Below are 25,420 nucleotides of genomic sequence, written 5' to 3' on the forward strand. Positions count from 1 at the left end.
TAAGATGGGATAAACTACAACTGACATTGCCGGGCAGAATATCTGTGATAAAAACGATGTTTTGCCTAGATAGAACAATGTTTTTGACAACTGATGCAGCATTTAAACAGCGGCACAAGGAGACACCTAAATTTGTGCGGCTGGGAAAAAGGACACGAGTTAAATGTAAGATGTTACAAGATGCAAAGGATTGAATTTCACCTGACTTGAAATTGTATTTTGCAGCTTGCAGTTTGGTTTGGTAGAAAGAGTGGGTGTTATTGAGAAATAGAAGATTTTTGGAGTTAGAAGGACATGACCCGTGATTTGGGTGGCATGGATATTTGTAGCATGATAAAATCAAGACACAAATGTGGATTTTAAAAATCCATATGTTAGATAGAATAGACACAAACCCAGGCTGTCGCGAAGTTATCTATGTAATTCTAAGCGCAAGAAGCATTTTATAGATGAGGAATAATATGTAAACTCAAATGGCTAACTTATTGTTAAATAATAAGAATTTTGCCAAGGGGAATATAAAATAAAATCGGGAGAGGAACCCATGGCACAGCAACTTGTTGAAATTGCTAAATTAACTTGGTTAGAGAAGAGACAATGCCTATATTTACTGGTGACTGGAAACCTGAAGCAGGGGAAAAAATGATTTGAAGTTTTGATGATTAGACAGAATAGACCGCAGAAAGAAGATAGCTATGTTGTAAGACGTAATTTTATAATTGAATTTATAACTGCTGTAAAAAGATTGAAAACTATTACTTCATATTTTTTTCTTCATTTTTTTTCTTTCTTGCACTTTTAGCTTTTTTTTCTTTTCTTTCTCTCACTTTATATTAGTTATATTAGTAACTAATTAGTAACTTATATTAGTTCATTTTTTATCTTTTTTAAAAAAAATATCATTAATAAAATTACATTTGTAAAAAGAATACAGAGACATTATTAGAAAGGTGTAAATCAGCATGGAGCACATAGAATTCCAGCCAATTTCAGAGGTTCCCCGCGGAGTGCAAATAGATAAAGTATATTTAGGGGCTACGTAAGACTTTTACAATAACCACACAAATAAACAAAATGTAAATGTTTAGACATTCTCAACTGGAATTAATAGCAGATTTATTTATAAAATTTAACAAGAAAAAGGTTATTCTACGTATATTTTGAGACAAAGTCTGAAGTCCAGTTTAAAAATTGTGTGACCTCTATCCCCCATTTTCGTGATCTGTTACCAAAAAGTTTTAACACAAAGGCAGAAACCAGCACTGTATCTCTAATGTACCAACAATCTATTAAAGTCACAAACACTTGGTCATCATTCTCATTTCACATGGGCAACCCAGATCCTCATCTAGTTAACATTTTCGCTCTTGGGAATTCATAGCTGGCGTTTGCTTCAAACTCTATTCCCCAGACGTAAATTAACTTCCCACTTAGCCATTCTCACCTGCCTGCCATTCACAGGCATCAAGGAAGAACGGAAAGGAAAATTCAAGTTGGAGATACCAAGCGTGACCTATGAGAAGACCAAGAGAGCCATCTGCAGTTTGAAACCCAGATGACTCTGATGCTTATTTATCCTTCCTCTTCCCATCAATCACCTTTAGAGACTTCAAATTCCCAAGTCAGCGACAGCATCACAGCAAGCGTATCGCCCTTGTGATTAACATCCATTTGCAACTTCAGAGCCAGCCTTGTTCACATCTATGCCCTCTTGTGGCTGTCATGTAAATCAAAGAGCACTTCTATCCGTGCAAGGAAGAGGGATGTTTTCTTTGCTCTTTATGGGGTGAAGAAGATCCTTGCATTAACTCCAAACTGTGCAACTTTCATCCATAAGATATTTGGAATCGAAAAGCTGTGGTGTACAAATTCCTGGATCCTAATCAATTTCATCATCTTGAAACCGGACAGACAGACATGAACATTATTTTGAAAGGTGTCCAACGTTTCAAAAGCCGGACACCAAACAGGTAAACTAAAAGAGATTTATTGTTGTAGAAATAGGCAAAACCAAAAATACTGCAATTTATGTTTGTTTGTTTTAAAACTCACAAGTCCTAAGTGTGAAAACTCTTCCACTTTCTGGCAGAGTAAGTGAAGAGGAGAAAGTGGCAGCAAGTAATGTATATATATATAAAAAAGGCAATAATATTGTTCTATAATTTATGTCGGGTAAATTGTACATCAATTAGTAACTTTTATTTATCCCTAAAACAAACATTTCTTTGGAATGCCACTATTATCGTTCACTTAGCAAGGTGAGACAGAACTAACGTAAATCTTTAAAATCTTTTTCAATAAAATTTGATATTTGGATTACAATGTAAAAAGTTGGAAATGGTGCTAAAGAAGAACTATTTTGGATCATATTGTTGACCCAAACCAAGGGAATAACAGGCAAACTGGTCACTTTAATTTAATGCTAGCAGTTTCTGATTTTCCTGTTCTAATAAAACTACATAAAGAACTACAGTTGGTCCTGTCAGGAAAACAGCATCGATCATTCTATGTAATTCACCAGGAATTACGCTTCTCAAATGTAACTTTAGCTTATTTTATATATTTAACGTGCGAGAAACAGATTAAATGATATTAACTTTAATTATTTTATTTTTAAGTAAAATTATGGCTAGGTCTTATCAACTATCAAGAAATCAACCTCCATAAATGAATTAGTTATATCCTGGTCATTTGTGCCGAACAATTGAGAAGATATTTATTATTTATCTATTAATCAAATTTATGTATCTCATTCATACATACACACACACACATATATATATATACACACATATATACCAAATTTATATTTCGCTGATAAAGAATTTGATATAAAATGGTTTGTCGTGAATGTGACTGCCTGAGGGCTCCTGGATTGGAGTGGAAAGGCGACTCTACCTGTTATATTTCTTTTATCAAACTTCTCATATCATTTTCATTGATGTTCAATGATACCAGCTTAAGGCATACTTTCCATTAAGAATATATTCTTTTCCATTTATGGACCAGCTTGGTAATTAATATTACGCGCCATGATTCAACATGATATATGAAACAGAGGCATGTTATCCAAGATATTCGAGAAATTGATTTTTAGTAGAATAACAATTGTTCATTGCCTTATGTGCATAAAATACCTTGATCAACGAGAACAAACAGAATATAATAATCAATGCAAAAAATGATTAGTACTCTTAACCATTTATAACTGACAGCCTCCTGCAAAAACAACCTAGCTGCTGAACAACTTCTTTAAAAAAACATAAAACAGTAGAAAACGAAAACCGTAGCAACATAGTTAATTTCTGTCAACATCCACCTTGCAAAAGTAACCTTAAAGAAGAGTTTACATTTATCCGATATTCTTTCAATGCAGTGCAATAACAGAGAGTGTGACATTTTACAAGGTCATTGCTGAAAAGGTTAAATAGTATTGTGGTGTGTAAGGTCATAATGTAACTTTTATTAACTACTACCCAATTAATATCAATAAGGCCAAATATAATTCAGTTCCCAGCACCTTCTTACAAATCCCACCTATAGTTCTTTGGTTCCCAAACTCTGTCTATTTACCAGAGTGAAGTCTATTTTATCTGGAGGTTTTCCCAAAAATATCAACCACACAAGACAAGGTTTAAAACACACACTGCCTTGTAATTATTTACTTATTAATGGATAGACACGTTTTTGCAGGCAGAATTAGAACCAATGGAAGAGAAATATCTGCTTGATAACATTCAACAAAATATACTGGAGAAGTTTGACAAATTATAGCTCTCAATTATATGCAAACGATATGTTTTTGAGCACAAATTTCTTCCACAGTACGTTAAAAAAAAAGCAAAGTAAAATATACACTACATTTCACCTGTTTTTGTTTTTACAGGAAACTACAAATGTGTTTAACACAACCACATCTTACTGACAAAAATCAATCTATTTTGTAAGTAAATTATAAGCTAAAACAGACTTTTCCACAATTTGCCCAAACCCAGTTATTAAGAATTGTTTTGTCAGACAACCATTATGAGGAAAATGATAGAAACGCCCTCAGTCAACTATGCCGCTTCTATTACAAATAACATTTTTAGCATTTTAAATTAATTACTATGTTTCAGTGAATCTTTACCCGATCTACCCAAAATTATTTTAGACAGTGAATTAAGAGGTGGTTGAACATTTTAGAGGAAGCTAATCCATCTATTTCCAACGGAAAACAGTGCGAACTGTCAGGAATTGCCTTAACATTCAAACAACTCTAGAATTAAGCATGTATCTATTTACAATATTTGTATTCCTACTTTAAAAAAACATGACAAACACTACGACAACAGGCTCAATTACTTTGCGTTCAATGCACAGCAATGTCTGGCGATATCAAAATGACAGGAGCCAATATTCATTCTAGAGGTTCTCCAAATGAATTACTACATTCAGAATTTGTACTGAAATATTTTAATATAATATAATAACATAACAGAGTTGGAAGGGACCTTGGAGGTCTTCTAGTCCAGCCCCCTGCTTAGGCAGGAAACCCTACACCACTTCAGACAAATGGTTATCCAACATCTTAAAAACCTCCAGTGTTGGAGCATTCACAACTTCTGGAGGCCAGTTGTTCCACTGATTAATAGTTCTCACTGTCAGGAAATTTCTCCTTAGTTCTAAGTTGCTTCTCTCCTTGATTAGCTTCCACCCATTGCTTCTTGTTTCTGCCCTCAGGTGCTTTGGAGAATAGTTTGACTCCCTCTTCTTTGTGGCAACCTCTGAGATATTGGCAGACTGCTATCATGTCTCCCCTAGTCCTTCTTCTCATTAAACTAGACATACCCAGTTTCTTCAACCGTTCTTCTTTTGTTTTAGCCTCCAGTCCCCTAATCATCTTTGTTGCTCTTCTCTGCACTCTTTTTAGAGTCTCAACATCTTTTTTACATCGTGGCGACCAAAACTGGATGCATTATTCCAAGTGTGGGCTTACCAAGCCATTATAAAGTGGTATTAATACTTCATGTGATTTTGATTCTCTATCCCTCTGTTTATGCAGCCTAGAACTGTGTTGGCTTTTTTGGCAGCTGCTGCCATACTGCTGGCTCATATTTAAATATGGGTCTTATGGATGGGGGAGTTTTAATGAACAGCCAATCATATTCACACATTCCAAACAGAAGATGAAGAGTTTTCAAAACAGTTCTGCAATATGACTTAGTTCAGGGGTATCAAACTCAATTTCATTGAGGGCCACATCAGGGTTGTGTTTGACCTCAAGGGGCCGGGGTGGGAGTGGCCAGCTCGACATCACTCGTGTCGTCGTAGTTCGGAGAACCGGTAAATACCACCTCTGATTGGCCCCGCCCCCATCTATTCTCTGCCTCTCAAGTCCCAGCTGATCGGGAGGAAATGGGGATTTTGCAGTAACCTTCCTCTGGATTGGGGAGGGAATGGAGATTTTACAGTATCCTTCCCCTGCCATGCCCACCAAGCCATGCCCACCAAGCCATGCCACGCCCACCAAGCCACGCCCACAGAACCGGTATTAAAAAAAATTTGAAACCCACCATTGGTTACATTCTATTTCAGTAGCTGTATAAAAAAGGTTTAAATATTTCCATTATTTGTGAAACTAGGTATTATAAAGGCAGCCTTCAAAAATAAAGAACCCGAATCTTCTCATTTGAACCCTACATGCAGACTTTCTAAAGAGATGGTGGATTCTTCTTTTCTGGAAGCATTTAAAACAGCAAATAGCTGTTTATTGTGAAAATGAATTCTTGTACTGGGCAAAAGTTTGGACTGGATGACCTCCAAAATCCCTTCCAGACCTTACTCTATTTTGTCAGCGATGCAACCGTAGATTGCCATTATGCCACGAGACAGAGATTAGCACTGTTCTCCAAGTGTATTTGGAAATTTGTCAGTAGCTCAGGAGTAGGCTAAGAATAAATTACCACCTCATTTTTTCCCCCTCCACTTTGACAGCACAAGAAAAACAGTCAAAGGATTTGCCAGTTTTCCACTAGATTAAAGAAGTCTAAACAGGAATGCTGCAATGAGCATTTTCAAGGCATGTAATAGACAACAAAACTCCAACACAATTAAAACCAAAAAATAAAAATAAAAAATGAAGAGCATTTAAGTCAGGGGTGAAATGCTCCCGGTTCGGACAGGATCGTCTGATCTGGTAGCGATGGCGGCAGGTGGTTCGGAGAACCGGTAGCAAAAATTCCTGTGCCCCCACATGAGTCGCGCGATCATCAGAGGCTCTTTTTTTTTTTTTTTTTACTTTTAAAAGCATTTTTTCTACAAACTCTTCGGCTGAAAAAATGCTTTTAAATTTTTTTTTAAAAAAGCCTCTGATGATCGTGCGGCTCAGCTGGGATTGTCAGAGGCTTTTAAAAGCATTTTTTCTTCAACCGAAGAGGTTGTAGAAAAAAAATGCTTTTAAAAGCCTCTGATGATCCCAGCTGAGTTGCCTGATCGTCAGAGGCTTTTAAAAGCATTTTTTTCTGCAACCTTTTCGGCCGAAGAGGTTGTAGAAAAAATGCTTTTAAAAATAAATAAATAAATAAAAAGTTGGCCACGCCCACCCAGTCACATTACCCCCCCCATCAAGCCACGCCCACAGAACCGGTAGTAACAAATTTTACATTTTACCACTGATTCAAGTGAACCCTACAAATCATGTTAAGTATATAACACTGTTACACAAAAAAGGCAATGACTTTGGGAGACATTTAAAAAAAAAAACACATATTTTTGGACTTCCCACACTTATTCCAGGTTTCAATTTAAGACAGTTTCAGGCCGTTAAAAACATGTTTAGCGCATTTGCATAATCAAGATTCTCTTTGATCATCCATCAGTGTTTGAATTCCTGAAGATTTCAGCCTCTGCATGAGATGATAAATCTATCACAGTAGGCATTGATGGACTGCCTTTTACAATTGTGAAGATGATGGATTGAAAGGATACTTTGGAAGAGCAGGTAACTCCATCCTCCCGTCACTCATAAAGTCAATGGGACCTATCAATTTATTCGGGGGGGGGGGGGTTGTATGAATTTTGGATGAATCACTGCAAAGTGCTTTCTCATAGCAAACAACATAACATAGATTCCATTTCATTCTCCATTTATAACTAACCGCCGGGGTCCAGAGAGGTTTTCAAATGGCCACGTTTACAACTCGTGATGCTTAGCTATCATCTTCACACAGCTCAATTCTTTACTTTGACACACATGAGCCTTGGTAGTACAGGGGTTTAAGGCACCCTGTTATTAAGCTGGTTATTAAGACCAGCTGCCTACAATTACTGCAGGGTTCGAATCTCGCCAAGGCTCAAGGTTGACTCAGCCTTCCATCCTTTCTAAGGTAGGTAAATTGAGGACCCAGTTGTGGGGGCAATAAGCTGACTTTGTATAAATATACAAAAGGATGAAGGCTATTGCTGAGCACATTGTAAGCCGCCCTGAGTCTTCGGAGAAGGGCGGCATATAAATCAAATTTAAAAAAAAAAAAACATGGAATGGTGATTATGATTATCATGCGCTGATAATTGAATCTTTTTGTAAAACGAGACAAATAATGTCAAGATATCTAAATAATGTCCTTTTATATCATACGAACAGGAACAAAGAGGGGAAGAAATAAAATGGATTGGATGTTTGTGCAAAGCTGCAAGTGGAATTGGGTAGAAGGAGATATGAGACAGAAGAAATAAAGCTGGGGTGAACTGCGAGGGGAAATGTGAAGGTATTTGGCTTTATCGATGGTTCTCACTTTATCTTTAAATAGAAAATCTTCCTCTCCTCCTAGAAATGCATCTCAAAGCAGTTTACCATAATAGGATAACATCCCCTAATGAAACCAATCAGTTAAAGCCATATACAATTGTATTGATTAAAAGGTACAGTAGTGGCCAAAATTGTGGAAATCTTTTGGGAAAAGTGTATTTTCTAAAACTAGCTAATAACATCACTTCTTCTTCTTCTTTTTTTTTTTTTTTTTGGAGTAGTATCCTAAAATTATATATCAATGGAAAGATAATTTAACCAAGAATGCAATGCAATAACTTTTATGAAGGATTTTCTATTAGAATAGCAGTTAGAGTATAAAGAAGAAAAGTGAAACACGTAAACGAGATATACAAAAATGATCACCATCGAAAAAATGAGATATACAAAAATTATCATGTCAGTTAATACTTAGTTGGGTAACCTTTAGCATGAATGACGGCCTTACAACGGGTTCCCATGGAGTGAACCAAGTCTTTTAGTTCTGCAGCTGTTATCATGTGAAACCAAGATTGAATGATGATTTCTATTAACTGGGTTTTATTGCTGGGTCGCTTCTGACTAACAAGTTTTTTTAGTTGCCTCCATAGATTTCCAATTGGGTTAAGGTCTGGGATATTCCCAGGCCATTCCAGCAGTGGAATATGATTATCTTGAAACTCCCCCCAAAAAAGTGGTGTTATTAGCCATCAAACTTCAAAGACACTTTTCCCAAAAGGTTTCCACAATTTTGGCCACTATTGTATGTCTGGTGGGAATCTGGGAGTGGACCACACTTGGGGAATTGAAAATACCAGAAACTGTCCCAACTGTCTTGCTCTCAGTATTTATTTTTGGGTCCAAAATTCAGCAATGCAAGCATATAATATCCATATGTAATCCCTCCTCCATGAGCTGCAGTCGTTGCCATTGGCTTCTAGGTGCAATTCAAGGTGCTGGTTGTCACCCCTAAAGCCCTTCAACAGATGTCTGTTTCTCATGGCTTGTACCTATCTGGCACCTTCAGGCCGAGTGGGGGCTCCAAGTCCCCTCCATTGAACCTTGTCTGGGATGGAGGGGACATGCCTGCTCTATCCTCTGGAACAGCATTCTCCCCAGAGAAGATGCCCAATTTCTTAGGGTTCCAAAATGTTCTTGAGATATTGTTGTTGTTGTTAGTTGCGAAGTCATGTCCAACCCATCGCGACCCCATGGACTACGTTCCTCCAGGCCTTCCTGTTCTCTACCATCCCCGGGAGTCCATTTAAGCTCACACCGACTGCTTCAGTGACTCCATCCAGCCACCTCGTTCTCTGCCGTCCCCTTCTTCTTTTGCCCTCAATCTTTCCCAGCATTAGGCTCTTCTCCAGTGAGTCCTTCCTTCTCATTAGGTGGCCAAAGTATTTGAGTTTCATATTCAGGATCTGGCCTTCTAAAGAGCAGTCAGGGTTGATCTCCTTTAGGACTGACCGGTTGGATCGCCTTGCAGTCCAAGGGACTCGCAGGAGTCTTCTCCAGCACCATTGTTCAAAGGCCTCAATTCTTTGGCGCTCAGCCTTCCTTATGGCCCAACTTTCACAGCATTGCTGTGCATTGCATTGCAACTGGGAAAACCATAGCCTTGACTATACGTCTTGAGATGTCGCTGTGATCTAAAACATGGACTTATTTGCCTGTTGTGTGAGTAGTTTTTCTTTGCTTTATGGTTACAGTTGTTTGTGGTTTTTTTAATCTAGGCCATTAGTCTGAGTGGTAACGTTGTTGTTTTTTTAATCTTAGATTTGATACTGGATATTGTAAGTCTCTCAGAGTCTTTTTGGGCTGGGACAGCTATAACAAATCATCACCATCTACCAAACAAATAGCTCAGCCTAAAGCAGTTCCATATACTACTTTCCAGACAAGAGTTTTTAACTGAACTTGCTTGGAAAAATCACACCGCAACAAACCTAATAGCAACATCCAGTATTTTGCTTTAGGGCAAGAAAGAAAATTCAAGGCTCTTTATGCTGTGCTATTTACACACACACAAATGTGTCTTGTTTCTAAAAGCTAGAATAAGTGTACCGTATTTTTCGGAGTATAAGACGCAGCTTAGTTTTTGGGGAGGAAAATAGGGGGGGGGGGTAAATCTGCCTACCAGGTATTCATCTGGCTAGCGTCCTTAGTCTGGTCAGCTTCAGCACATTAGTTTGTTGGTTTTTTTATCCCCTGCTTGGGGATAAAAAAACAGCTTCCAAGGCATAGCTGAGAGGAAGGAGCAATGAGAAAAGCAGGCAAAGCACGGGGAGATCGCTTTACTTGGCTAGCGCCTAGTTAGGGCTGAAAAAGAGCTTCTAAAGAACAGCTGAGAGTCTGAGCAAAGCATGGAGATTGCTTCACTCGCTAGGGCCTCGTTAAAGCACAGCGGAGAGTCGAGGGAGCAGGCAAAGCTGGGAAGATCGCTCACTAGCACCTCATTAGCACCTCGTATGGGCTGAAAAAAAGAGCTTCGAAAAAGCTACATTCGGAGTATAAGACACACCCAAATTTTCAGCCTCTTTAAAGGGAGGGAAAAGGTGTGTCTTATACTCTGAAAAATACGGTATGTACTTCATATTTTAGGCTACTTGGTAAGGTTTTAAAGTCCATATCTTCTATATCTTTACATCGAGAAAACATAGACTGAGTTAACAAAGGAAAAACTTAATGTTTTCCATTCAAGAGTGGGGAAATAAAAGCTTCATTCCATTAGCTACTATAAAACTGTTTAGTGTTTCATCCTGGTCTGGAAGAATGTAATATATCCTTCATTGTTTATGTCTTAGGAAGAAACCTTTCTACACCATGGCCTCCCTCAGTTTAAATCAGGGTGGATTTGATTTAAATCAACTCGATTTAAATCATGATGTCAGCGTCTCACCGCTGACATAGAAAGGAAGATAAGCCCTGGACTTTTGCCTGCTAAATCCCTTTGAAGCTCGGTCTCCGTGGAAATGAAGGGGGGGGACATTCCTGTGAAATGACGAGACAAGAAGTCAGGAGAATGACTTGGAAGATAGCCAATGAGAAGCAGAGAATTGGGGATCGGAAAGGGAGGGATTGGGGGGCAAAAGGTCAGTCTTGTCCGCACAAGTCATGATCCGGTTGCTGTACTCGAATAAAGAGAAGATTTCCTTAAAGATTGGCAGTTTGGAAATTCATTTATTTTGAGATAGCATCGAAGTCTGACACATAACTTTTAAAGAGCAACTGTCATCTCTGTCCCACAGCGGCTCCTCTTCTGACCCGCTGCTGACTCACCAACAATCCCATTCACTTTAATGGGAAGGCTGATGATGCAGCAGTGACACAACAAGGTGAGGGACGTGGCGAGCAGCAGGTGAGTGGATGCCCGCTAACAGGCACTGCCATAATGGATCTGAAATGACAGGTGCTCTTTAATATTATATTTATAAGCTGCTCAGAAGGTTTCACTTTCATTTTTACTGCTTGCCCTTCCTCCTCACACTTAGAGCCTGGTGGTATAGATGCATTTCTCTTCAAACAATCATACAGTTTGTAGTGTACGTAGATTTGCAAAACAATGGGAGAAACTTTGTTTTATGATCTACCTCTTGGTTACTGTGAAATTGTGTGAATGCATCAATGCAGTGTGTATTATCTCAGTTTGCAGAGCTTGGATTCATTGAATGAGTTTACAAAAAAGGTAAATATTGAAGCATATATATATACAATCTCATGCTACATAACTAAGCTCCATTTCATGCTGAATAAACTAAACTATTAATGTAACTTAAATAGAAAACTACCTTTAGATAGATTTTTACTCCAAAAGCATTTTATTAAAATAAATTTGATAAAAATAAAAAAAATCTGATTTAAATTTTTAAAAATCCAATTTAAATTAAAAAAAACTGTATTTTTCTTAAATCATTTATTTTTATCCACCCAGGTTTAAATCACTCTGATTCTATTTTTTTTTTTTTATAGGCCTATGATACCAAAACCATCAAAATGATTCCAGTTTTCTCTTTTATTTCAACTGCCTCCTTCCCAGCTCATAAACAGTATGTATTTTTTAATGTCATCTTTCTTTTTGTTTTATCTCCTACATCTAAAATGTAGATTACATGGGCGTCTTCAGGGGTGAAATCCAGCAGGTTCTGACAGGTTCTGGAGAACCAATAGCGGAAATTTTGTGTAGTTCAGAGAACCAGCAAATACCACCTCTGGCTGGCCCCAGAGTGGGGTGGGAATGCAGATTTTGCAATATCCTTCCCACAGGAGTGGGGAGGGAACAGAGTTTTTTCAGTATCCTTCCCCTGGAATGGGAAGGGAATGGGGATTTTGCTGGGGAGAGAATGGGGATTTTGCAGTATCCTTCCCATGGAGTGGGGAGGGAATGGGGATTTTGCAGTATCCTTCCCCTGGAGTAGGGTGGGAATGGAGATTTTGCAGTATCCTTCCCCTTCCACACCCACCAAGCCACGCCCACCAAGCCATGCCCACAGAACTGGTAGTAAAAAAATTTGGATTTCACCACTGGTCGTATTAGTATATGTTTTTGCACCGATCTCTACGGCATCACTAATAAAAATATTAGTTATCAATCCACATGTCCATTATGGCCATTCAAGAAAAAGAGAAATAATTACCCTTCATCTGTGTGGCAAAAGTGAGCGCCAGTTTGGCAAACAGATCTGGATTTTCAAATTTTTCATCCTTAGCTTTCACCCAAAAACAGTGCTCTTGTATCTCGTGCGGTTCAACCTGCAATGAAAATGAACCTAATTACAGACTATCAATTTAAATCACTTAACCCTCCACAAATCATGACAGTGGCAGATTATTACATCTGCACATCCTGCAATCAAAGCAAAATTATTCAGAGACTGGAGTTTTCAATCTTCTCCATCAAACAAGAAACGAGACGTTTTTTTAAAAAAGAGGAACAAAAACATGCATTTTCTCAAAAAATGATAGTAAAAATTTCTTCAGAAAGACTAAGATACCATCTTATGTTGTACCTAAATGATATCTATGGAGATTCTCAATCATCCAGGTCATAGTTGTCCCACAGACGCTTTTTCCAAAAGGCGTTTTTTTTTTTCTTTGAAAACATTTTGCTTCTCATTCAAGAAGCTTCTTCAGTTCTGAACTGAAGAAACTTCTTGGATGACATGTGAAATATTTGGATTACCCATCTGATGGTATCAAGATGACCTTGAAAGCTGAACAGGACTTAGTTACTACTTGGCAGAGCAAGAAATCCTAGAAATATAGACAAGGAGGTAAAAATAATAATAAAAGCAATAGCACTTAGACTTATATACCGCTTTACAGTGCTTTTACAGCCCTCTCTAAGTAGTTTACAGAGTCAGCATATTGCTCCCAACAATCTGCATTTTCATTTTACCTACCTCTGAAGGATGGAAAACAGAGTCAACCTTGAGCCTGGTGAGATTTGAACTGCCAAATTGCAGGCAGCTAGCAGTCAGCAGAACTAAACTGCAGTACTGCACTCTAACCACTGTGCCACCAGGGCTCTTATAAGACAATGGCAATGTACTTGTGCATTCTTGCCATTCATGGACATAACTCTTTTAACACAAAAGACTTATTTTAGTACATGTGTGTTTTAAGAGGAAGTATGGAAAAGAATCCAACTCTTCTTTCCTTTGCAGAATCCACAAAATTAAAACTGAGTTTGTTGTAAGGACCTTACTATTATTATTGAGCCACTGAGCCACAGTGGAGCAGTGGTTAGAGTGCATTTCTGCAGATTACTTCTGTTGGCTGCCGGCTTCCTGCAATTTGGCAGTTCAAATCTCACCAGGCTCAAGGTTGACTCAACCTTCCATCCTTCTAAGATGGGTAAAATGAGGAGCCAGATGGTTGGGGACAAAAGGCTGACTCTGTAAATCGTTTAGAAAGGGCTGTAAAGCACTGTGAAGTGGTATATAAGTCTAAATGCTATTCCTTCCTTCCTTCCTTCCTTCCTTCCTTCCTTCCTTCCTTCCCTCCTTCCTTCCTTCCTCCCTCCCTCCCTCCCTCCCTCCCTCCCTCCCTCCCAGTGGTTAGAATGCAGCATTGCAGTATAATTCTGCCCACTGCCAGCAGTTCAATCCTAACCGACTCAAGGTTGACTCAGCCTTCCATCCTTCCAAGGTAGGTAAAATGATGAGCCAGATTGTTGGGGGCAATATGCTGACTCTGTAAACTGCTTAGAGAGGGCTGTAAAGCCCTGTAAAACAATATATAAGCGGTACCTAAGTGCTATTGCTATTGCTATTGCTATTATTACATTCTTGGGAGCTAGGAAGAGAACCTTCTCTACTATTGTCTCCATCCTATGGAATATTGTTCCCTCAGAGGTGAGGCAGGCTCCCATCCTCCTGGTCTTCTGAAAAGAACTCAAAACATGGCTCTGGAGATTTGCGTGGGGAACCCAAACGAGTGTTCAGTTGTGGGGTTAGTTTGGGGCCATGAGAGGCCACCCCCTCACCTTTGCCTCCATCAACCAATTTTTAACCAGATTTATTGATTGATTGATTGATTGATTGATTGATTGATTGATTGATTGATTGATTTTTTGGTTTGATTTATATGCCGCCCTTTTCCGGAGACTCAGGGCGGCTTACAATGCGTTAAGCAATAGCCTTCATACTTTTGTATCCCCATTCCCTCCCCACTCCTGGGGGAAGGATATTACAAAATCTCCATTCCCACCTCACTCTGGGCCCAGCCAGAGGAGGTACTTTCGGGCCCCCCCAAGCGGTGTTTTTTTTTATACAAAGTCAGCTTATTTCCCCCACAAACCGGGTCTTTAATTATCCTGGGCTCCGTTTTAAAAAAAATTACCTCAAAAATGTTAACTCTAACGTTTTAATTTACGTATGTACTCTTTTACTTTTCACAGTTTTATTGTACACAGTCCAGAGTCCTTTTCTGAGGGAGACGGGTAGTCCAGAAATATGAAGTACAAATAAAATAAGTAAATATTCCTTCCCGTTCACTTCTCAAAATCTAATCCATTGGGATTAGGTTGCTATATTGGACATTATGTTGCGAAAATGAAGATCTATCCAAACACACTTTCCAGCTCATGTCCAATAGGATAATATTAAGTAGTGTTTATAGAACTGGGTAGCAAGTGTGGCTGACTGACAATAAAGTGTTGTATTGTGCTGTGCATTCATAATAAATATACACCTTCGAACGGGATAATCTTCAGATGTTCCTGTCCTCAACTTACATAATATTGTGTACATATTATGAGCTTCCTACTGCTCATCTACCACAGCAGAATAGATAATAATAAACTGATTTATAGATGCAACTTAAATCATCCAAGCAGAGCGCAGAAGAGTAAATTATTAATAAAAACCCACCCGCCCACCCACCCAAAAAATACCAGATGCCTTGCAATATCTATTTTGTTCTTGGATTTTATTCTCCATATACATGTAAACATCTGCAAAATGTATTACGGTATCCCCCACTTTCACCCCACGGAGAAATCAAGATTATTAAAACCAAAATTACATCTCCTGCCCCAGCAGACCACTTTAGTCTGCCTGAAACATTTTTCTATTAAAGATGATATTATAAACTACTTTACGACCACAGTGGTTTATGATGAGTTTTTAAAAAATATGTTATTGAATCTGTTACCTTTCACACCAGAGGGAAAATGGTAGATTATATTTATAGAGATATATAAAACAGAGACCATGTCTGTCACAACTCTAAGTAAGAGCTTCAATATTTCTTGAGAAAATCCCCAACCACTGACAAGGATTAAAGTTTAATATATTAACGATTCACGGAAAAACAATTAGCTTCTTTTGGTATTCAAAATTAATTCATCGGCAGGAAAGCATTACAGATTGTCCTCAAGTTACAATTATGACCAGGATTGTCGTCATTAAGTGATGAAGACATTAAGCAGGATGTTGCATGTGTTGCTTAGTGACGGCAATTCAGATAGTCCTGTTTGTCGCTGTAACCACAAGACATGTGGGTTGTTTTTCCGGAAAACAGAAAGAATCCCTGGTAAGGAGCGCAGGGGTGCTGCAGAGTTAGGTGGGAGGCAGTGGTGGAATTCAATTTTTTTTAATACTGGTTCTGTGGGCGTGGCTTAGTATGTGGGGTGTGGCTTGGTGGGTGTGGCAGGGGAAAGGATACTGCAAAATCTCCATTCCCTCCTCACTCCTGGGGGGGATACTGCAAAATCCCCATTCCCTCCCCACTCCTGGGGGAAGGATCCTGCAAAATTCCCATTTCCTCCCCACTCCTGGGGGAAGGATACTGCAAAATCCCCATTCCCTCCCCACTCCTGTGGGAAGGATATTACAAAATCTCCATTCCCACCTCACTCTGGGCCCAGCCAGAGGAGGTATTTGCCAGTTCTCCGAACTACTCAAAATTTCCGCTACCGGTTCTCCAGAACCTGTCAGAACCTGCTGAATAGTGACCCTGGTGGGAGGGTGGATGAGACCCTGGGAGGCTCAGCGCAGGCTACATGCAAGTATGTGGGAAGGAAGAACAAAAAAAACCCCTCCAGGTTAAATCCATGTAAGTGAGCATAGGGAGGCCAGGAAAGGCAGGAAAATGGTTGTGTCCACGTTCAGGTGTTAATTATCACCTTTAAAGCGCTCCATGGCTTAGGACCTGGGTACCTACGAGACCGTCTTTTGCCACCAATAGCCTCCCACCAACCTGTTCGTTCTCACAGGGAGGGACTACTCAGGGTACCATCAGTCAAATTATGCCGACTGGCGACTCCCAGGGGGAGGGCCTTCTCTGTGAGGTCTCCAACCCTTTGGAATGAACTGCCCCCGGAGATACGGAATATCCCTGATCTCCGTGCTTTCCACCGTGCCCTCAAGACCCAACAGGCGGGGCTAAACATATGAATATGTGAATGATTTTTTTAAATGTTATCTAATTCTGGGTTTTATTTAATTGACCAAACTAAGTAATAATTTTAATTAGCAATTTTATGATGTTTGTGTGTCTATATTTTTCTTGACTGTACACTGCCTTGAGTCCTACGGGAGAAAGGCGGTATAGAAATATAATATAATATAATATAATATAATATAATATAATATAATATAATATAATATAATATAATATAATATAATATAATATAATATAATATAATATAATATAATATAATATAATATAATATAATATAATAAATAAATAAATAAATAAATGTGTATGCAAGTGCAGGAAGGCTGGGGGAAGAAGGTGCTTTCTTGTGTGCAACATTTGAGGAATTATCTTAAGTCATTTGCTTAGTGCAGGGGTGGGCAACTATGGCCCTTTTACAACCTGTGGACTTCAACTCCCAGAATTCCGGAGACAGCCAAGCTGCCTCAGGAATTCTGGGAATTGAAGTCCACAGGTTGTAAAAGGGCCACAGTTGCCCACCCCTAGCTTAGTGCCATCCTAACGGAGCAAGCGATCATTACACTCAAGGACTGCCTGTATTCTGTTTGACATTAGAGAAAAAAAACAGAGGGCAAACATTCAGGATGTTTGATGAAGAGATACCTTGGCCCAGTTGATTCTCTTCATAGTTACATCTGGGTTGTATTTCTTCTTTGGCTTCATCCCAAAAGGCAGCACTGGTGCGGTTACGACAGAAGGTATCCCCCCGAAAGGAGGAGGTGGTGGCATTGGTGGACCACTGAACATAGGTGGAGGAGGAGGTGGTGGAGGTGGAGGAGGCAGAACTCCAGGTAGTGGAGGAGGAGGAGGTGCAGGGGCAACAGAAACCAAATGACCTGGCAGTGGAGGAGGGGGGGGGGGCGGCGGAGGAGGAGGAGGCCCACCACTTGAAGATGCAGAACCCTACAAGAGAAAGTTTTGGAATTAGGAAACAGGATGATAAAAAAAAAAAATGTCAACCACACGCTATTAAAAGTACATCAATCATTTTGCAATTAAAGGGCAATTAGATAATTTTTTCATCCTGAGAGGTCTTTTCTCTGAGCTCGGTTGTTTTCTTGAAGACGTTCCATTAACCAAACTAGGTAACTAACATACATACATACATACATACATACATACATACATACATACATTCATTCATTCATTCATTCATTCATTCATTCATTCATTCATTCATTCATTCAATTTATATGCCGCCCTTCTCCGGAGACTCAGGGCAGCTTACAATGCGTTAAGCAATAGCCTTCATACTTTTGTATATACCTGCTCCCAAGCGGTGTTCTTTTTTATACAAATTCAGCTTATTGCCCCCACAATCCGGGTCCTCATTTTACCTTCCTCGGAAGGATGGAAGGCTGAGTCAACCTTGAGCCTGGTGAGATTCGAACTTGCAGTAATTGCAGGCAGCTGGTGCTAGTTAACAGCACTTTAGTCTGCTGCGCCACCAAGGCTCTAGTTTGACATCATCAAACTAGGAAACGTCTGTAAGAAAAAAACCCTCATATCAACCCCTCATATCAATCCTGAGCTACAAATATTCTCTTTTACAGATCTCCTCATTCTCAATATCTCCCAGTCCTTATGCAAGTTCACCCAATTACAGTCTGTTACATTTTATTCAAGGGTTTTCAAAAGATGAAATCCATAATAAATGAGAATATGGTCAGAAGGGGGGTGGAATCATTTTCAAATCAGTTCAGTTATTTAACAGGTATTTTTAGCACTTCATTACAGCAAGAAGCAGCCAGTGGCACGTGTAACTTTTATAAGAGTTCCTCCACGTTCGAACAGATCAAGAGAATTAATGAAGCGATATTGGAAAACAAGGAAAAAGGTCCATTAACAAAACTACATTCCAAGGGTTTTAAGGATATATTTTTTTTATCTACGTGGTATTCATAGAAGTGTTAGAAAAAAAGCCAACGGGCAGAAATTGAATTATCATCCTAAGTCTTCCCATATTTAAATATTCAGTACCTCAGAAAATCTATTTTTTAAAAAATTACGTTAACTGTATAAGCAGGAAAATTAGGATGAAGATCCTACTCTTAGCTCTGATTCGTAATAATCGTCATTTCTACTAACACGGTTACAGGAGGAAAATTTGTTTCACTAAACCAACATAAGCTTTTAGCAATTTCGTAAGATATTATGAGGCCCTGAACAAAACACCAGCATGTCTTCCTTTTACTTTCAATACATGAATACATGAAAATGTATTCATTAGAATAAAATCAGCCAGAACAAATGAACTTCCAGTGACAGATTATCAAAGAGCTAAATGTTCACTCTTTGTTTTTAAAGTGCCTAAAAACTTACAATTAAAGATTAAATTTGTTCTGCTTTCTTTTAAACCCTTCAACTTTCAATACACCTCTGTGTAACAATGTTGAGCCTCTACTGATACTTAATCCAAAGTATCAATGGTATTAATAACATTATGTTGTTCTAGGCATGTTTGATAAGCATTTACATGCAATAATCAGATTTTAAATAAACCCAAATCGTTTTTGTATTTTAATTTCATTTTTGACGTTTATATTTACATCTGAGTGGAAGAAACTCGCATCTAGGCTTATGTTGAAGCAATGAAATGCAGGTAGTTTTTGACTTGCGACCACCGTTGAGAAGTTGTATTGTTTATCAAAGCAATTGTTAAATGAGTTGGGCCTCATTCCATGACCTTCTGGCCATAATTGTTAAGTGAATCATGTGGTTGTTAAATAAATCTGACTTCCCCCATTGATTTTGTTTCTCAGAAGCCAAGCTGGGAAGATTGCAAATGGGAATCACGTGACCCCAGGACAATCCAACTGTCATAAAGGCATGCCAAATTTTGATCATGTGACCCTGAGGTCACATGATCAAAGCAATGGTTGTAAGTGTGAAAACTGGTCATAAATTACTTTTTTTTCAAGTGTCGTCGTATTTTGAACAATCACTAAACCAGAGGTGTCAAACTAGATTTCATTGAGGGCCGCATCAGGGTTGTGTTTGACCTCGGCGGGGCCAGGGAGCATGGCCAGGGTGGGCGTGGCCAGCTCAAAGTCCATTTTCGGCTTTGGACTCCCCTGAGTTCTGTTTTTGACCGCAACAACCTCCTGCAGCCCTCTATCAGCAAAAACGGAGCTCGGGGGGGGGCACGTGCAGCCCTCCCGAGTTCAGTTTTCACTGGCAGAGGCACCACGGACTAGTCCATCGTTGTTTCCAGGGCGGTCTGGAGGCCAGATCTAAGCACCCCACGGGCTGTATACAGTCTACAGCCTTTGAATTTGGCACTCCTGCACTAAACAAATGTAAGCCGAGCACTATCAGTAACCTTTCTTATTCCAGCTATACTTAGCAATTAGCATCCTATCTCTCCTTCAAACCAAAAGTCATTTCAATGGGATAAAGATGCCACTAATTTATGTTATACCTGGGTTCGCAACTGCTGGATTTCAGCTTCAAGTTGTCGGATTTTCTCCTCACGCATTTGAAGCTCAGCTTGCGCCTCCTGCCGAGCTGTGAATTCTTCATCAAACTGCAATGATCACCAGAATGGAAATAATCATTCATCTTGGTCCAAACTTAATATTGCTATATAAGAATGAGCTACAGAAATGTGTCTGGCTTTGTGGACTACTTAAAATAACGCTGGTGCGGTGGAATGGAAGGTAGTCATAGCACAAAGTATCTTGAGATAGTTTCCTTCATATACCTATGAGGTAACAGTAGGCTATTTCCAGGGGTTAAATCCAGCAGGTTCTGACAGGTTCTGGAGAACCGGTAGTGGAAATTTTGAGCAGTTCGGAGAACCGGCAAATACCACCTCTGGCTTGCCCCATAGTGGGGTGGAAAAGAAGATTTTGCAATATCCTTCCCCTGAAGTGGGTAGGGAATGGGGATTTTGCAGTATCCTTCCCCTGCCACGCCCACCAAGCCACACCCACCAAGCCACACCACACCCACCAAGTCATGCCTACAGAACTGGAATTAAAAAAATTTGGATTTCACCACTGGCTATTTCCCATTTCCCATTATAACCATCTTGATCTATTCAACCAAAACTGCTCCAAATATGTTATTTAGTAAAACTGCTGGTAATATCACTATAAAAATTGTGAATGTCTATCCCAAGAAATGAGCAATTAAATAATCTCTTTTTACCCAAGCATTTTATGTATAAAATCAAACCACAACTATTATCTTAAATTGCAAAGAATACTATTTTCAAGTCTCTTTAGTAGCAGTGATATATTGTCTGCCACATGAAATCTGTCCACAATATGGATACTGACAGCATGTAATGTTCTGAATTCTTTCGAATGGACCAGTTATATCAAATTCATTTGTCAAGTTCATTTCTCAAGTATCTTGAGAGAGTTTCCTTCATATATCTACGAAGTAACAGTAGGCTATTTCCCATTATAAATTTCTATTAGATGAAACAACGGGCAGAATTATTTAATTCTAATTAATATATGTGGAATTGTACCAAATGATTAACCGGAGACGAGAAACACCAGTAGGGCATAGTTAAAAATTCTTGGGTCAACTTATAACCTCTGGTTGTCCATAGAATTAGGTTGGAGGTAAACAAGAATGTTTATCTTAGAGATGAATTGGCTAAAGCTGTTTCCACATAAGACAGAGCAGGAGATAATGTGTTGCCTATAAGAGCAATTTAAGGATTTTAAGCTAAGATAGGGCAAACTGCCAGAGACAGACAAAAGCTTTTTCTACCACACCAAATCCACCAATTTCTAAGCTCAGTTCTGCCTGGTTGCAGAGGGCTCTTTTGATTATTCATTGAAATAATTGTTGTTGTTAGTTGCGAAGTCATGTCCAACCCATCACGACCCCATGCACTACGTTCCTCCAGGCCTTCCTATACTCTACCATCCTCTGGAGTCCATTTAAGCTCACGCCGACTGCTTCAGTGACTCCATCCAGCCACCTCGTTCTCTGTCGTCCCCTTCTTCTTTTGCCCTCAACCGTTCCCAGCATTAGGCTCTTCTCCAGGGAGTCCTTCCTTCTCATTAGGTGGCCACAGTATTTGAGTTCCATCTTCAGGATCTGGCCTTCCAAAGAGCATTCAGGGTTGATCTCCTCTAGTTGATCGCCTTGCGGTCCAAGGGACTCGCAGGAGTCTTCTCCAGCACCATAGTTCAAAGGTTTCAAATAATCACTAATTATATCTAAGTATATTTTTATTATGTCTGGGTCTTGCTGTTTTCATATATAAGCATAATAACATTTAATTCTGAAACCGAAGACCTTTAAAAAAATATATGTAGAAATATAACAATGAAAGTTTCACAAAGGCTGCAATATGACAAATTGTTTGGTGCCTACCTTTTTGGAAAAATCTGCAGCTTTTTGCTCACTTTCTTCAACTTTTGCTTTGTTCACACAGCTGTCTGAAAGGAGGCAAATAATAGGGCCCAACTTAACTACAATTTTAAAAATCGAAGATATACAATATCATACAGAGATACCATTGCTTCTGACAAGAAGCAAACTGTTTTTAAAATTATCCGGGTTAAAAAATAATGTTGTTGAATAGCCTGAAATTTGTTCTATAAAGGAATTGATAGATGATAGATAGATGGATAGATAGACAGATATAGATAAATAGAGATAGACAGATATAAATAGAGATAGATAGAGATAAAGATAGATAGATGATAGATAGATAGATAGATAGATAGATAGATAGATAGATAGATAGATATCTACCTATCTAAACTATGTATCCAATTTTATATATACTAGAGAGAGAAAGAGAGAGAGAGAGGGAGAGAGATGGATATGAAATCTTCTCTTTACCCACTAAAATTTTTATTTTAAAAAAATCATCTATGCCTATTTTTATATTTTACATTTCTAAAATTACTCGGGAATAAAATTAACATAAATCAAAATAGTATTCCAGCTGAGAAATGCTAAATACATAATGATTATTCCTACAATTCTAGGGATAATGCATTCATTTCTAATCTCCTTGCTCCAAAATCAGTAGAATTTCTAAATGGAAATGTAGGAATGATCATTGACAAAATAAACAAGAGATCACAAAGCACTGAATCTTTGGCACATGCTGTATATAAATTTCCCTAAAAACGGAAGAACAAAGAAGGATCTCTTGATCTCAGCAATTTCAACAAGAAACTATTTTATTTTTAACCGTACTTCCACCGAAATCAAAATTATTATTTATTATTATTTTATTTATTAAATTTATATGCCGCCCCTCTCCAGAGACTCAGGGCGGCTCACAATACATTTAAAAAAACCATTCTAAAAACATTTAAAAGATTAAAAAACATTAAGAACCTTAGAACGCATTCACACCATTCATGGCCGGATCTCGCCAGATCGCAAAGCGAGATCAACGGCCCCAGGCCTGCCGGAAAAGCCAGGTCTTCACAGCTTTTCAGAAGGCCAGTAGGGTGGGGGCGGTCTGGACCTCAGGAGGTAACTGGTTCCAAGAGCTGGGGCAGCCACAGAGAAGGCCCCCCACGGGCCCGCCAGCCGGCATTGTTTAGCTGACGGGACCCGGAGGAGACCAACTCTGTGGGATCTTACCGGTCACTGGGAGCTATGCGGTAAAATGACTTTTAACTTTCCATGGCCCAGTTCTTACAGTAGAAAAACTGACTTCATGGGAAAAAATAGTAATTCATAATCATGAAAAACATTGAAAACATGGTAAAATAAAAATAAGATGCACTTACCCACAAGATGTGTGAAGTCTACATCCAATCTTCCTCTACATTTGAAGTCAGGATCCATACCACTACAGTGCAACACTATCTGTGAAACACATTCTTCTATTATCTTGTAATACTGAGGGCTGGTGTGAAAAATAAAAGGCAATTATTTTTTGTAATAAAGAATCCATAGGCACACTTAAAAAAAGAAAAAAAAATAAGCCATGTAATCCAGTGGTTCTGTCTTTTCTTCACCATGACTCCCTTTAAATACTTTGTGTAGACATGGACGATGGCTATGTATCCTCAAGTCTTAATTGAAGATTTAAAACATACCATTTGTTCAAGCCTTTGTGGCCCCTCCTGTGACAACATGGTGGCCCCTCAGGAGCCCACAAGCCACAGGTTGAGAACTACTGTTGTATCGTACTTTTCAGTGTATAAAACACACCTTTCGCCCCCTAAAAGAGGGTGGAAATATTGGTCCGTCTTATACACCGAATACAGCCATTTTTGGCCTCCTGAAACACCGCGTGTCCCGTTTTCACCAAAAACAGGCCCATTTTTTGCAGAAACGGGGCCAGAAAAAATGGGCCCATTTTTCACAAAAATGAGATGCACAGAGGGTTTGGAAGACCTGCAGAGTGCTCCTGGGAGCCGGGGAGGGCAAAACCTTTTTTTTTTTCTTGTTTACCTCTTCGAAATCTTGGTGCGTCTTATATTCCGGTGCGTCATATACTCTGAAAAATATGGTAATCTATCTAACGATCGGGATAAGATCATTCAAATTTAAGCTTACTCACACCAGAGCAGCCCTCATGCCTAAAGTTATCTGGTGATTTAAACAAAAGGTCTGTTTTATCTCCCACCAAAATACAGTGGGAACCTCTCCTCTGTAATGGAATCAACTCGAAAGTGTTAGCAATTAGTTTTCTAATGTCTCTTTGATAGTTTCTACCTGAAAAGGTGGGAATTCACGTTCCCTTTACTACATGACATGCTCATTTAATTAAGCAACGAGATGCGCCATTGAAACATGAAAAGCAAACTAGCTGACTTACCGTACATAATAATCATTCCTAATGAGTAAAAAATGCTGTAAAATTGATAGAAAGTAGTTTTCTGATGTTGTTTCTTTCAACATATTATACAGCAAGTGGTAAACTTCATTCACATCGGTAAAAGGACCATTAAGGAAATGTCAGAATAGAGAAATCATAATTACTGCGTTTTTTTGAAACTCAAGACTGAAAAGAGTCTTGAAAATTCTTCTACGGTGTTATCAAACATTGGACACTAACTTTGAACCCTAAACTGGGACACGTAGTTTAAACCTCCATTTATTGCTACAACAAAAAGTTAAAGTAAAGCTTTAAATGCTATTATTTAAAATTGTGATATTTAAATGTTTAATGTAGTGATCTTTGTACTTACTGCTAATTCATTTTTCAATGTGAGCAGGGGTGGTATTCGCTTACCTTCCCTACCGGTTTGCAAATGTGTGTGTGGGCGTATGCGCAGAGCCTCAAAAACGTGGAAAAATGGGATGTCATGATGTCCCCATGGGTGGGCAGGGCTACCGGTTCACCCAAACCGTATAGAACTGGCTGAATACCACCACTGAATGTTAGGATTGTCCAAAATTAACAATGCCTCTAGCTCTTTAGGTTTTTAAAATGTATTAAAACAATTAAAACAAATAACACAGTGTAAAGTTATTGTGTGACTTAAACAAAATCACAAGGTTTGTTTTAGTTCCCCCCCAAAACACTAATATAAATCCAATAATCTGTTTAGTACAAAGAAGGAAGTTCAATATAAGTTCATGTGTGACTCATTTAACAATACTTTTCATTGACCCACACATCCTAAATAATTATCACCATTCCTAATTTATTTGCCAAACAGTACCTTTTCCTGAACCCTAATGAAACTTATTCTGTTTTCAAGGCTGTCTCGTTTTCTGTTATCATTCAGTTCTAAGGAAAACAGTATATGTATATTATTATTA

At 38.8% G+C, this 25,420-nt stretch overlaps 1 protein-coding gene and 1 long non-coding RNA gene across 8 annotated transcripts in view; one reads left to right on the forward strand and one right to left on the reverse strand.

The window, feature by feature from the left end:
- The window catches only part of DIAPH2 (diaphanous related formin 2), a 343,475-nt gene that overhangs the window by 229,247 nt on the left and 88,808 nt on the right, over positions 1-25,420 (reverse strand). For all 5 annotated transcript variants that reach the window (XM_087877553.1, XM_087877550.1, XM_087877551.1 and 2 more), the window contains 6 exons: positions 24,471-24,587; positions 23,434-23,552; positions 22,052-22,116; positions 20,133-20,237; positions 17,315-17,614; positions 12,406-12,520 (listed from right to left, as the gene is read on the reverse strand). In XM_087877553.1, coding sequence (XP_087733679.1) covers positions 12,406-12,520; positions 17,315-17,614; positions 20,133-20,237; positions 22,052-22,116; positions 23,434-23,552; positions 24,471-24,587 — 821 coding nt within the window. The remainder of the gene's footprint in view (positions 1-12,405; positions 12,521-17,314; positions 17,615-20,132; positions 20,238-22,051; positions 22,117-23,433; positions 23,553-24,470; positions 24,588-25,420) is intronic.
- On the forward strand, positions 1,818-19,631 carry LOC117665124 (uncharacterized). 3 transcript variants are annotated; one of them, XR_009622679.2, is made up of 6 exons: positions 1,818-1,970; positions 3,887-3,943; positions 6,861-6,982; positions 7,625-7,748; positions 11,741-11,817; positions 19,474-19,631. It is a non-coding gene; the product is annotated as an uncharacterized LOC117665124 (long non-coding RNA). The 3 variants fall into 3 exon arrangements; XR_004591252.3 differs by lacking the exon at positions 19,474-19,631 and having other exon boundaries at positions 11,741-11,837; XR_015729688.1 differs by lacking the exons at positions 3,887-3,943; positions 19,474-19,631 and having other exon boundaries at positions 11,741-11,837.

Source organism: Pantherophis guttatus, chromosome 12 (assembly GCF_059756535.1).
Source record: "Pantherophis guttatus breed Tessera chromosome 12, ASM5975653v1, whole genome shotgun sequence".
Lineage (NCBI taxonomy): Eukaryota > Metazoa > Chordata > Lepidosauria > Squamata > Colubridae > Pantherophis > Pantherophis guttatus.